The sequence below is a fragment of the Oncorhynchus mykiss genome, chromosome 4 (genome assembly GCF_057628025.1).
Source record: "Oncorhynchus mykiss isolate SJ-2025 chromosome 4, ASM5762802v1, whole genome shotgun sequence".
NCBI lineage: Eukaryota > Metazoa > Chordata > Actinopteri > Salmoniformes > Salmonidae > Oncorhynchus > Oncorhynchus mykiss.
In genome coordinates this window covers 4,056,657-4,070,210 of record NC_143025.1, presented here as the reverse complement: position 1 = coordinate 4,070,210, position 13,554 = coordinate 4,056,657, and the positions used below count along the sequence as shown (strand labels likewise).

Below are 13,554 nucleotides of genomic sequence, written 5' to 3'. Positions count from 1 at the left end.
TTGGGCCAGAATAACACTGCTTCTGGACGTCGTTTTGACTTTTCCATCCCTAGATGATCCTGGTGTATTTTGATCAGCATGTTTTTCTGTAATTCATGAACCCTGAAACAGACAATCAACCATTGTACAGACCACCTGCATGTTATGGTTCTGAGTACAGATATCAGGGTATAGGTCAACTCCCTCCAGTACAGATATCTCATCCCTGTATTTACCATAATGGTAGGGTATAGGTCAACTCCCTCCAGTACAGACATCTCATCCCTGTATTGACCATAATGGTAGGGTATAGGTCAACTCCCTCCAGTACAGACATCTCATCCCTGTATTGACCGTAATGGTAGGGTATAGGTCAACTCCCTCCAGTACAGACATCTCATCCCTGTATTTACCATAAGGGTACAGCTTGTACAGACCACCTGCATGTTATGGTTCTGAGTACAGATATCAGGGTATAGGTCAACTCCCTCCAGTACAGACATCTCATCCCTGTATTTACCATAAGGATACAGCTTGTACAGACCACCTGCATGTTTTGGTTCTGAGCTGTCAAAAGCTCTGGACAATGTGTCTGCCACTAACAATTCTTTCCCTGGTCTGTACTCCAGTTGCAAGTCATATTTGTGTAGTTTTAGAAACAGTCTCTGTAGCCTTGGTGGTGTGAATGTTAGACCTTCTTTACAATAGTAACCAGAGGTTTATCATCTGTTTCTGCCCACACTGTTTTACCAGAGATAAACACATGGAATTTATCACATGCATATGACAGTGTCAATGCCTCTTTGTCAATCTGATCATAGTTCCACTCAGAAGTTGTCAGAGACCTGGAGTCATATGTGACTGGGCTTCATCTAGTGTCATACTGCTGTAACAACACAGCACCTAAACCTGCTTTAGAGGCATCTGGACACTACCTAGTATCATACTGCTGTAACAACACAGCACCTAAACCTCCTTTAGAGGCATCTGGACACCACCTAGTATCATACTGCTGTAACAACACAGCACCTAAACCTGCTTTAGAGGCATCTGGACACCACCTAGTGTCATACTGCTGTAACAACACAGCACCTAAACCTGCTTTAGAGGCATCTGGACACCACCTAGTGTCATACTGCTGTAACAACACAGCACCTAAACCTGCTTTAGAGGCATCTGGACACCACCTAGCATCATACTGCTGTAACAGCACAGCACCTAAACCTGCTTTAGAGGCATCTGGACACCACCTAGTGTCATACTGCTGTAACAACACAGCACCTAAACCTGCTTTAGAGGCATCTGCTGAGATGTTGGTTTTGAGCATCACAGAACCTCAGTACATCATCAATGGACACTGTGGTGCCTGGCACACTCTCAAATATCTGTTGGACTGTCCTATGAAAGACTTGTGGTGCTGAAGTGAGACCAAACTGGAGCCTTTTAAATGAGAACCTACCAGAAGGAGTATTGAAAGTAGAAAGCCTTGTCCTCTCCTTGTCTAGACTGATCTGACAAAACCCTGATGAGGCGTCTAGCTTTGAGTAGTATTTATCCCCTGTTATGTCCCTGAATATCTCCCCTCTGGTAGGCAGCAGGAAGTGTTCCCTTTTTACATTATAAGTTAAAGACACACCTTGGAATAAATAACAAAGGAAAACTATTACTAGATGAAGTTGAGTGTTTTTTATTATTTCCCATCACCATAAATCATATTTAATCACTGAACAGTAGCAGACCCAAATTCATCTGTTCCTGACTCTGGATAGTGGATTAAAAAGACCATCAATCTCCAATGATATTAAAGTACTATTCTGAACATTACTGATATACTGAGTGGCAAGTCAAGATATCTGCTGGTTTTATTGTTTGGTCAACAGCACCACCTGCTGGACAGGTTTAATGTTGCTGGACTGAGCAGTATGGGAGGATGAAAGATGACACATTTAGGGCCGGTTTCCTGGACATCTACATTGAACATACTGTTTAGTCCAGGACTAGGATTCATCTGTGTCTGGGAAACCAGACCATATAGTTTAGTAGAAAGTAAGTGATACCAGCTTGTAGTGGGCTGACTAGTCCTGAATTGTCCTTTAGTTCCTGGACCATTTTCCATGCAGCTCCAGGTGACAGAGAACACATCAATTAGGACCGAGCCAACAAGCTGATCAATGATACTGAGGAGAATTACATAGAGACAGAGAACCAACTGAGAAAACATATCAATGGTTCTGAATGACAACCAATATACATCAACACCAGACATCATGATTCATGGAAATGTACAAGATTAAAACATTGTATTGAATTTTAATTAATAACAAATCAGTTTACAGTTTAACCAGCTCAGCAGTATCATTATAATAATAGATCCTAAACCCAGGATAGAGGGGCTGAGTGAATGTGGTCTGGACTCTGTGGAGGAGGGTCATTGTGTCAGAGACACTGTAGAAGGACAGAGTACCTGCCTTGTGATCCAGGTACACTCCTACTCTGGAGGACTGAGGGCCTGATACTTTAGTCTCAACATTATTGTGTCTGAAACAATAATCACCTCTATAGCACACTAATCTCCAGGACTTGTTATTGTGTCCAAATCCACCATCATTACCTCTCTCTGTTCTGCTGATGTCTTTATATGAGACTGCTGTATCAACATAACCACTCCACTCCACCTCCCAGTAACAGCGTCCAGACAGACCCTCTCTACACAGAACCTGCCTGTAGTTGGTGAATCTGTCTGGATGGTCAGGATATGGTTGGACTTGGCGTGTACAGGTCACCTTTCTGTTCCCTTCAGACAGAGAGAGGTGTGTGTGTGCTGTGTTTGGGTCCAGTGTGAGCTGACAGGAATCTGGGAGAAGAGCAGAGACCAATGAGGGGAGTCAGAACAATAAGTTAAGTTAGATACTGTATCTACCCTGTCTTTGATTAGAGCACAGCAGAGATCAAATCAGAGAAATATGAGGAGTCAGATAGATACCCAGTCTTTGATTAGATCTACTATTGCTATATATTTCTAGAGGGATTGTTAGGAGTGTCAGTAAAAAGAGACTGTTAGTTACTTCACAATAAAGAGACTCACATTGTAACAACTGTTCTCTGGTCTTGGGCTCTGGAGGCAGTACAACATCCACTATATTCACTACAGACACACAAACACATTGACAGAGAGAGGGAATGTTATCATCAGACCATATTTCACATGTATATGACTAGTAGGGAACTTTCAATGGTCTAAAGTTGATGTTCTTATTGTTTTCAACACACCTGTAGTGGAGATCTTGGTCCATTCTCCTTTAAGGAAGTCTTCTAGTTTCTCTCTCAGTTCAGACACAGTCTTACTCACATCTCCAAAGGACTGAAGAGGAGGGACAACGATGCTGGGTAAGTCTGAAGATACACTGATACTGGAGAGAGACTGATACCTCTGGAGAGAGAGAGAGAGAGACTGATAACTCTGGAGAGAGAGAGAGAGAGAGAGAGAGAGAGAGAGAGAGACTGATACCTCTGGAGAGAGAGAGAGAGAGAGAGAGAGACTGATAACTCTGGAGAGAGAGAGAGAGACTGATAACTCTGGAGAGAGACTGATACCTCTGGAGAGAGACTGATACCTCTGGAGAGAGAGAGAGAGAGACTGATAACTCTGGAGAGAGATAGACTGATACCTCTGGAGAGAGAGAGAGAGAGACAGGGACAGAGAGAGGGAAAGACAGGGACAGAGAGAGGGAGAGACCGACAGAGAGAGGGAGAGACAGGGACGGAGAGAGGAAGAGACAGAAACAGAGAGAGGGAGAGACAGGGACAGAGAGAGGGAGAGACCGACAGAGAGAGGGAGAGACAGGGACGGAGAGAGGGAGAGACAGAGAGGGAGAGACAGGGACAGAGAGAGGGAGAGACCGACAGAGAGAGGGAGAGACAGGGACGGAGAGAGGAAGAGACAGGGACAGAGAGAGGAAGAGACAGGGACAGAGAGAGGGAAAGACAGGGACAGAGAGAGGGAGAGACAGGGACAGAGAGAGGGAGAGACAGGGAAAGAGAGAGGAAGAGACAGAGACAGGGACAGAGAGAGGGAGAGACAGAGAGAGACAGGGAGAGAGACAGAGAGAGAGACAGAGAGAGAGAGAGACCGACAGAGAGAGGGAGAGAAAGGGACGGAGAGAGGGAGAGACAGAGAGAGGGAGAGACCGACAGAGAGAGGGAGAGACCGACATAGAGAGGGAGAGACCGACATAGAGAGGGAGAGACAGGGAGAGACAGGGACAGAGAGAGAGACAGAGAGAGAGAGAGAGACAGGGACAGAGAGAGGGAGAGACAGAGAGAGGGAGAGACAGGGACAGAGAGAGGGAGAGACAGAGACAGAGAGAGAGAGGGTCGGACAGAGAGAGAGAGGGTCGGACAGAGTGAGAGAGGGTCGGACAGAGAGAGAGAGGGTCAGACAGAGAGAGAGAGGGTCAGACAGAGAGAGAGGGTCGGACAGAGAGAGAGAGGGTTGGACAGAGAGAGAGAGGGACGACAGAGAGAGAGAGGGACGACAGAGAGAGAGAGGGACGACAGAGAGAGAGAGAGGGACGACAGAGAGAGAGAGAGGGACGACAGAGAGAGAGAGTGACGACAGAGAGAGAGACGACAGAGAGAGAGAGAGGGACGACAGAGAGAGAGAGAGAGGGACGGACAGAGAGAGAGAGAGGGACGGACAGAGAGAGAGAGAGGGACGGACAGAGAGAGAGAGAGAGGAGTGGACAGAGAGAGAGAGAGAGAGGGGCGGACAGAGAGAGAGAGAGGGGTGGACAGAGAGAGAGAGGGGTGGACAGAAAGAGAGAGAGAGAGAAAGGGACGGACAGAGAGAGAGAGGGTCGGACAGAGAGAGAGAGGGTCGGACAGAGAGAGAGAGGGTCGGACAGAGAGAGAGAGGGATGGACAGAGAGAGAGAGAAGGACGGACAGAGAGAGAGGAACGGACAGACAGAGAGAGAGGGACGACAGAGAGAGAGTGACACACAGAGAGAGAGGGAGAGGGACGGACAGACAGAGAGAGGGACAGACAGGGAGAGAGAGACAGACAGGACAACATAATGATTGAGATGAATAGTTTCACATTAAGTTAATTTCATATCACATGTAACAAGACAGTTTAGTTACCTGGAGGAAATGGATGTGATCCTCTGTGTGTGAGAGCTGCTCCAGCTCAGTGCTTCTCTTCCTCAGCTCAGCTATCTCCTGCTTCAGTTGCTCCAGGAGTCCTTCAGCTTGACTCACTTGAGCCTTCTCTTGGGCTCTGATCAGCTCCTTCACCTCAGAGCTCCTTCTCTCAATGGAGCGGATCAGCTCAGTAAAGATCTGATCACTGTCCTCCACTGCTGACTGTGCAGAGCGCTGGAGAGAGAGAGAGAGACAGAGAGAGAGAGAGAGAGAGAGAGAGAGAGACAGAGAGACAGAGAGACAGAGAGACAGAGAGACAGAGAGAGAGAAAGACAGAGTGAGACAGTAGGTTCAGTAGCCTCTCTGCACCTCATTGAGTCAGACCTCTGCCACCCTGCTCTCCAGGTCCACCAGGCCTTGTCCTCCCTCCTGGACAGACAGGTACAGAACACCTCTTGGTCCTGCTCTACTCTCCTCCCTCCTGGACAGACAGGTACAGAACACCTCTTGGTCCTGCTCTACTCTCCTCCCTCCTGGACAGACAGGTACAGAACACCTCTTGGTCCTGCTCTACTCTCCTCCCTCCTGGACAGACAGGTACAGAACACCAGTCTCTCTTTTCCGGGCAATAAAGTTTCTGTCAACCAACATCTCTTCTGTTTTGACATCAATACCGTAGTTCTTGGTAAACTCAGTTCAGCATGATGTATCTAGGAAGTTGTTTGAGTTTTATTTTAGTTTTACTATTGAGAGTTCCCTCTATTTGTGTTTTCACTAGATTCATCATTGGCACGGAAAGAGAGTCCCTGTCTTCCTAACATTGATGTGACCACAACAATTCTCCTCAGATACTCCCTTCTCTCTGCAATATCACCAGCATGGTCAGATGTTCAAATCTGAGCAATGTTCCCATGATTGATAGTTTCCTGGTAGCTTTGACACAACACTGTCTCTGTGTGTTTCTGTCATCTCATGTTTGACAAAGATAAACTAAGATTTTTTCAAATTTTTTGCAATATCATTTATAGCCTGGCACAGATAGTAAAACTACATTAAATACAACGTTAACTAGATATTATCTGTGTCATTTATAGCCTGGCACAGATAGTAAAACTACATTAAATACAACGTTAACTAGATATTATCTGTGTCATTTATAGCCTGGCACAGATAGTAAAACTACTGTAGCGACCCGCAGAGACAGCTGTGTGTTATGTGTTCGGCTAGTAGGTGGTTGTGTTGTACTTACCAGTTCCCAGTGTTCGCGGGGTCCGACATGCCAATCAACCTGCTATCTGCCAATCACAGGAATGCCTGGGATGTTCTGATGCCGGGCATCCTGGTGGTTGGCGGAGTGGCGTGGAGGGGGCGGGGCATTGGAAGTTAAGGTTCAGCCTTTGTTCTCTCTCTTACGTCTGGGCTTCACAAGAGAAGGTCCCGATTGGCTTGTGGGGTATCTTTCATTTATTTGGCGTGAGCTAAGGCCAAACAGTAGCCTGTGTAAAGTTGCTAATAAACCGTCAATTCGTAACTCAATCCTCTGTCTGGACAATTGTTCCTTTATGATCTAGTCAGGTCATTACACTACATTAAATACAACGTTAACTAGATATCATCGCCACATAACTTATGTCGAATTTAAAAGACACCGTTACCGTTAGTAACGTCTGTTACACTGTAACTTACAGGCAGCCTCACATAAAAACCTATTGGTTAACAAAGCTTTGATTATGACCAAAGTCTATAGTAGTGAAAACTCTCTCTCTCTCTATTCTAACTTACCACACATTCACATCACTGCCTCGACATGAATGTGTCCTGTCAGAGCCGTTTCCTGTCCGTTAACTGTTAACAGTCTCGAGCCACAGCTTAACCAATGAGCTACAAGGAGGACTGACAGTCACGAGCGGTGCAGCAGCCTCTGCAGCAGCAGCCTCCCCCGGGTCCTAGTGCCCGCCCGGTAAGACGGTTAAGATGCGATGGAACGGTTGACGGAGAGAAAATAAATCACAGAGAAATTATATTGACTGATATATTGAATTGTTTAGGGAAGCTTTAGCTTTGGCTTTAATACATTCTGAAAATACTTGAAAACCAAAAGAGAAAAGAATAGTAGCCCTCCTCAGGAACAACAAAACCCTCACAGACCAACTTCTTCTTCTATGATATAATGGAGGTCCTCAAACCAACGTTAAAGGTGCATGGCGCCACCTACTGTTCTGGAGTGTGTTCCATCACGGTTTACACCACTCTAAATCCTCCTACCTAACTCAGTACTTCTGAGAAAATAAAAGAGTCCTACTAACTTCTAATAGACCCTCCACCATCCCCCAAATCACTTCCAAGTGTAATGTTTACTGTTCATTTCTGATTGTTAATTTCACTTTTGTTTATTGTCTATTTCACTTGCTTTGGCAATGTAAAGATATATTTCCATGCCAATAAAGCCCTATGAATTTAATTCAATTGAGAGAGAGACAGTTCCATATTAATGTATAGGGGACATGAGTCGTCATGGTTACTCATGGTTATGTGATGAGGCAGCCCAGTCAGTTACATGAACCAGTCTATTCTCTGATAGGGGTCCAGACAGCCTGTTCCCAACAGTGGGGTCAGTGGGATTGGATAGGGGCCCCTCTATCTCTCTGACTGGAGGAGAGAAGTGAAATGGTGTGTCTCCTCTGGTCAACAATACTCACCTTGAGAGACTCCACAGCCTGTTGGAGCTCCTTCAGCTTCTTCTCTCTCTCCTGGAATCTCTGCTGGACCTTCTGCTGACTCATCCCCAGCTGCCTCTGTGGAGAATCACTCTTCAATGAGCTATCAAGCTTTATTAGTCCAGTAGATCAATAGTATAGTAATGTGACATAGGACCCATAGAGAGGAAGGTCTACAATCCTGAGGAAGTCCCTTTACAATATTATATTATGTTGCTATGTGAATAATTATAGTCTTTATGGTAGGACTTCATGTATCAAGGGGTTGAGACTGAACTTTGGACTCATAAAAGGCCATTCAGAATGATAATAGTGTTTGACTTTAGAAAATGGAGATACATTTGTAACAAACTCAATATACTCAAGGTTTGTGTTCATATTTGTTCTGCCGTGGATTGATTTAATTTGAATCTCATATTCAAACAGATTTAGTTCCTACTGTATCTTAAATTCTTTGTTTATCAGACAGTCACCAATAAGTTGTTCTGGTCTTACCTGTTTCTCAGTCCTCTCTGCCTCAGCTGACACTGTATCATGGCCTTTATGTTCATCCATCACACACAGCAGACAGATACACTGCTGATCGGTACGACAGTAAACCTCCAGCAGTTTGTCATGATGAGAGCAGATCTTCTCCTGTAGTTGTGCCGTGGCTTTGACCAGCTTGTGCTTCTTGAAAGCAGGAGATTCATAGTGAGGTTGAAGGTGAGTCTCACAGTAAGAGGCCAGACACGCCAGACAGGACATGAGGGCTTTCTGCTTTCTGGTCCCAGTGCAGACATCACACACCACATCTCCAGGTCCAACATAGCACAGAGCCTGAGGGGGAGCAGCCTGGAGTCCTGTCTTCTTCAGTTTCTTCACCACTTCAGTCAGCACAGTGCTCCTGTTCAGAACAGGCCTTGGGATAAAGGTCTGTCTGCACTGTGGACAGCTGTAGACACCTTTCAGATCATCCTGATCCCAGCTTTCTTTAATACAGCCCATACAGTAACTGTGTCCACAGGCAGTAGTCACCGGATCCTTCAGTAGATCCAGACAGATGGAGCAACAGAACAGTTCCTGATTCTCTGCCATTTTGGTGCTCTCTCCCGTAGGTTAAGCAGTGGCAGTGTGAAAGATTACTTTCTGTTTCATGGAACTCTACACCAGAGGACAGGGAGTGGCTTCCTACTGGACTGGGTTCTCTGTATGTAGAGGGGGAGTGGCTTCCTCCTGGACTCTGTTCCCTGTATGTAGAGGGGGAGTGGCTTCCTACTGGACTGGGTTCCCTGTATGTAGAGGGGGAGTGGCTTCCTACTGGACTGGGTTCTCTGTATGTAGAGGGGGAGTGGCTTCCTACTGGACTGGGTTCTCTGTATGTAGAGGGGGAGTGGCTTCCTCCTGGACTGGGTTCTCTGTATGTAGAGGGGGAGTGGCTTCCTTCTGGACTGTGTTCCCTGTATGTAGCGGGGGAGTGGCTTCCTATTGGACTGGGTTCTCTGTATGTAGAGGGGGAGTGGCTTCCTACTGGACTGGGTTCTCTGTATGTAGAGGGGGAGTGGCTTCCTACTGGACTGGGTTCTCTGTATGTAGAGGGGGAGTGGCTTCCTCCTGGACTGGGTTCTCTGTATGTAGAGGGGGAGTGGCTTCCTTCTGGACTGTGTTCCCTGTATGTAGCGGGGGAGTGGCTTCCTATTGGACTGGGTTCTCTGTATGTAGAGGGGGAGTGGCTTCCTCCTGGACTGGGTTCTCTGTATGTAGAGGGGGAGTGGCTTCCTTCTGGACTGTGTTCCCTGTATGTAGCGGGGGAGTGGTTTCCTATTGGACTGGGTTCTCTGTATGTAGAGGGGGTGTGGTTTCTTTGAAAGGAAGTGTGACAGTGTGTTGGGTAGTAGACAGAGGTGGTCAGTATTTATGTTATATGTATTTGAAACATATATGTGAATTACTTCTGAGTATTTTGTCGTTTGAATTACACTGGGCTGAACTGCTCTCCAATGTATTTTGTATTTTTTATTTAAAATCCGAAATAGTTGTATTTTTTACCCCTTTTTCCTAGTTTCCAATTGGTAGTTACAATCTCGTCCCATCGCTGAACCATCCATAAGGACTCGAGAGGCAAAGGTCGAGAGCCTTGCGTCCTCCCGAAACGCAACCCAACCAAGCCGCACTGCTTCTTGACACAATGCCCTCTTAACCCGGAAGCACCAATGTGTCGGAGGAAACACTGGCGACCGTGTCAGCGTGCACTGTACACCCGGCGACCGTGTCAGCGTGCACTGTACACCCGGCGACCGTGTCAGCGTGCACTGTACACCCGGCTAACGTGTCAGCGTGCACTGTACACCCGGCGACCGTGTCAACGTGCCCTGCGCCCGGCCCGCCACAGGAGTCGCTCGTGTGCATTGGCACAAGGACATCCTTGCCGGCCAAACCCTCCCCAAACCCGGACAACGCTGGGCAAAATGTCGTCCGCCCGGTGGGTCAACCGGGTCAACAGAGTTTGGACTCAAACCAGGATCTCTAGTGGCACAGCAGTAAGATACAGTGCCTTAGGACACCGACCACTAGGAGGCCTGTCATGGAGATTCTAACCAATAGGGAGAGAGACTAGATTATTCAAACAGCAACTTTATTATCAGATTATCAAATCTGGATCAGTTGACCATCACTCAACAGTGCAGAGTCTAAAGTTCAACAAACACTGTTGGGTCTCATCTTTTCTAGAAAAGTACAACCTCTTTGGCTACATGGCAGGTAGCAGCTGTGTGAAGACATGGGTGGAGGCATAGAGTGCAGACAGTGATAACCACCAGTTTCATGACTCTTTTCTGATGATATTTAGGTGCTGCTGCTCCAGCTAGTTTCTGTTCTCTGGCATGTCTCCACCCAGCTGGATCCTTTGCAGATACCAAAAAACAGGACATGTCACTTACAGTGGTCACACCCAAACAGCACTTGGCCGCATTCCTGAGGTACACAAAGGCAGTTTGTTTCAGTAGAAACTTACTAGCTAATAACTATGCATCATTCTCTGAGTAGAAAACAGATTGACAGAGGAGACATACAGGTAGTGGGTTAGTGTGGGTTACTGATCCTAGACAGAGGAGACATACAGGTAGTGGGTTAGTGTGGGTTACTGATCCTAGACAGAGGAGACATACAGGTAGTGGGTTACTGATCCTAGACAGAGGAGACATACAGGTAGTGGGTTAGTGTGGGTTACTGATCCTAGACAGAGGAGACATACAGGTAGTGGGTTACTGATCCTAGACAGAGGAGACATACAGGTAGTGGGTTAGTGTGGGTTACTGATCCTAGACAGAGGAGACATACAGGTAGTGGGTTAGTGTGGGTTACTGATCCTAGACAGAGGAGACATACAGGTAGTGGGTTACTGATCCTAGACAGAGGAGACATACAGGTAGTGGGTTAGTGTGGGTTACTGATCCTAGACAGAGGAGACATACAGGTAGTGGGTTACTGATCCTAGACAGAGGAGACATACAGGTAGTGGGTTAGTGTGGGTTACTGATCCTAGACAGAGGAGACATACAGGTAGTGGGTTACTGATCCTAGACAGAGGAGACATACAGGTAGTGGGTTAGTGTGGGTTACTGATCCTAGACAGAGGAGACATACAGGTAGTGGGTTAGTGTGGGTTACTGATCCTAGACAGAGGAGACATACAGGTAGTGGGTTACTGATCCTAGACAGAGGAGACATACAGGTAGTGGGTTAGTGTGGGTTACTGATCCTAGACAGAGGAGACATACAGGTAGTGGGTTAGTGTGGGTTACTGATCCTAGACAGAGGAGACATACAGGTAGTGGGTTTGTGTGGGTTACTGATCCTAGACAGAGGATACCTACAGGTAGTGGGTTAGTGTGGGTTACTGATCCTAGACAGAGGAGACATACAGGTAGTGGGTTACTGATCCTAGACAGAGGAGACATACAGGTAGTGGGTTAGTGTGGGTTACTGATCCTAGACAAATCAAATCAAATCATCAAATCAAATTTTATTTTTCACATACACATGGTTAGGAGATGTTAATGCGAGTGTAGCGAAATGCTTGTGCTTCTAGTTCCGACAATGCAGTAATAACAAGTAATCTAACTAACAATTCCAAAACTACTGTCTTGTACACAGTGTAAGGGGATAAAGAATATGTACATAAGGATATATGAATGAGTGATGGTACAGAGCGGCATAGGCAAGATACAGTTGATGGTATCGAGTACAGTATGTACAAATGAGATGAGTATGTAATCAAAGTGGCATAGTTTAAAGTGGCTAGTGATACATGTATTACATAAGGATACAGTCGATGATATAGAGTACAGTATATACGTATGCATATGAGATGAATAATGTAGGGTAAGTAACATTATATAAGGTAGCATTGTTTAAAGTGGCTAGTGATATATTTACATCGTTTCCCATCAATTCCCATTATTAAAGTGGCTGGAGTTGAGTCAGTGTCAGTGTGTTGGCAGCAGCCACTCAATGTTAGTGGTGGCTGTTTAACAGTCTGATGGCCTTGAGATAGAAGCTGTTTTTCAGTCTCTCGGTCCCAGCTTTGATGCACCTGTACTGACCTCGCCTTCTGGATGATAGCGGGGTGAACAGGCAGTGGCTCGGGTGGTTGATGTCCTTGATGATCTTTATGGCCTTCCTGTGACATCGGGTGGTGTAGGTGTCCTGGAGGGCAGGTAGTTTGCCCCCGGTGATGCGTTGTGCAGACCTCACTACCCTCTGGAGAGCCTTACGGTTGAGGGCGGTGCAGTTGCCATACCAGGCGGTGATACAGCCCGCCAGGATGCTCTCGATTGTGCATCTGTAGAAGTTTGTGAGTGCTTTTGGTGACAAGCCGAATTTCTTCATCTACCACCATTAGATTAGAGCCATGAATTAGACTAGGCAGCTACAACAACCAGATTAGAGCCATAAGGGAAGGGAGACTAGACATCTTCAAACCCACTACCACTATCAGATTTGAGCCATAAGGAAGACTAGACGTCTACCACTACCATATTAGAGCCATAAGGGAGTCTAGACATCTACAACTCCACTACCACTATCAGATTAGAGCCATAAGGGCAACTAGACATCTACCACCCCACTACCACTATCAGATTAGAGCCATAAGGGAGACTCGACATCTACCACCCTACTATCAGATTAGAGCCGTATCAGATTAGAGCCAGAAGGGAGATTAGACATCTACCACCCCACTACCACTATCAGATTAGAGCCAACAGGGAGATTAGGCATCTACCACCCCACTACCACTGTCAGATTAGAGCCATAAGGAAGACTAGGCATCTACCACCCCACTCTACTATCAGTTTAGAGCCATAAGGGATAATAGACATCTACCACTATCAGATTAGAGCCGTAAGGGAGACTAGGAATCTACCACCCCACTATCAGATTAGAGCCGTAATTTAGACAAGACTTCTACCACTATCAGATTAGAGCCATAAGGGAGACTAGACATCTACCACCCCACTACCACTATCAGATTAGAGCCATAAGGGAGCCTAGGCATCTACCACCCCACTACCACTGTCAGATTAGAGCCATAAGGGACCCTAGGCATCTACCACCCCACTACTACTATCAGTTTAGAGCCATAAGGGATACTAGACATCTACCACTATCAGATTAGAGCCATGAGGGAGAATAGACTTCTACCACTATCAGATTAGAGCCGTAAGGGAGACTAGACA

General features: G+C 46.3%; 1 protein-coding gene across 1 annotated transcript; it reads right to left on the bottom strand.

Annotated features, from left to right (window-relative positions):
• Nucleotides 1-1,656: 1,656 nt before the first annotated feature.
• Nucleotides 1,657-9,477, bottom strand: LOC149983659 (E3 ubiquitin-protein ligase TRIM16-like). Its single transcript, XM_090230893.1, has 6 exons — nucleotides 8,333-9,477; nucleotides 7,820-7,915; nucleotides 5,121-5,354; nucleotides 3,250-3,409; nucleotides 3,065-3,124; nucleotides 1,657-2,833 (listed from the first exon to the last, which is right to left on the bottom strand). The coding sequence occupies exons 1-6, from the start codon at nucleotides 8,912-8,914 to the stop codon at nucleotides 2,310-2,312; spliced, it is 1,656 nt and encodes a 551-aa protein (XP_090087019.1). The 5' UTR covers nucleotides 8,915-9,477; the 3' UTR covers nucleotides 1,657-2,309.
• Between the last annotated feature and the right edge of the window lie 4,077 nt (nucleotides 9,478-13,554).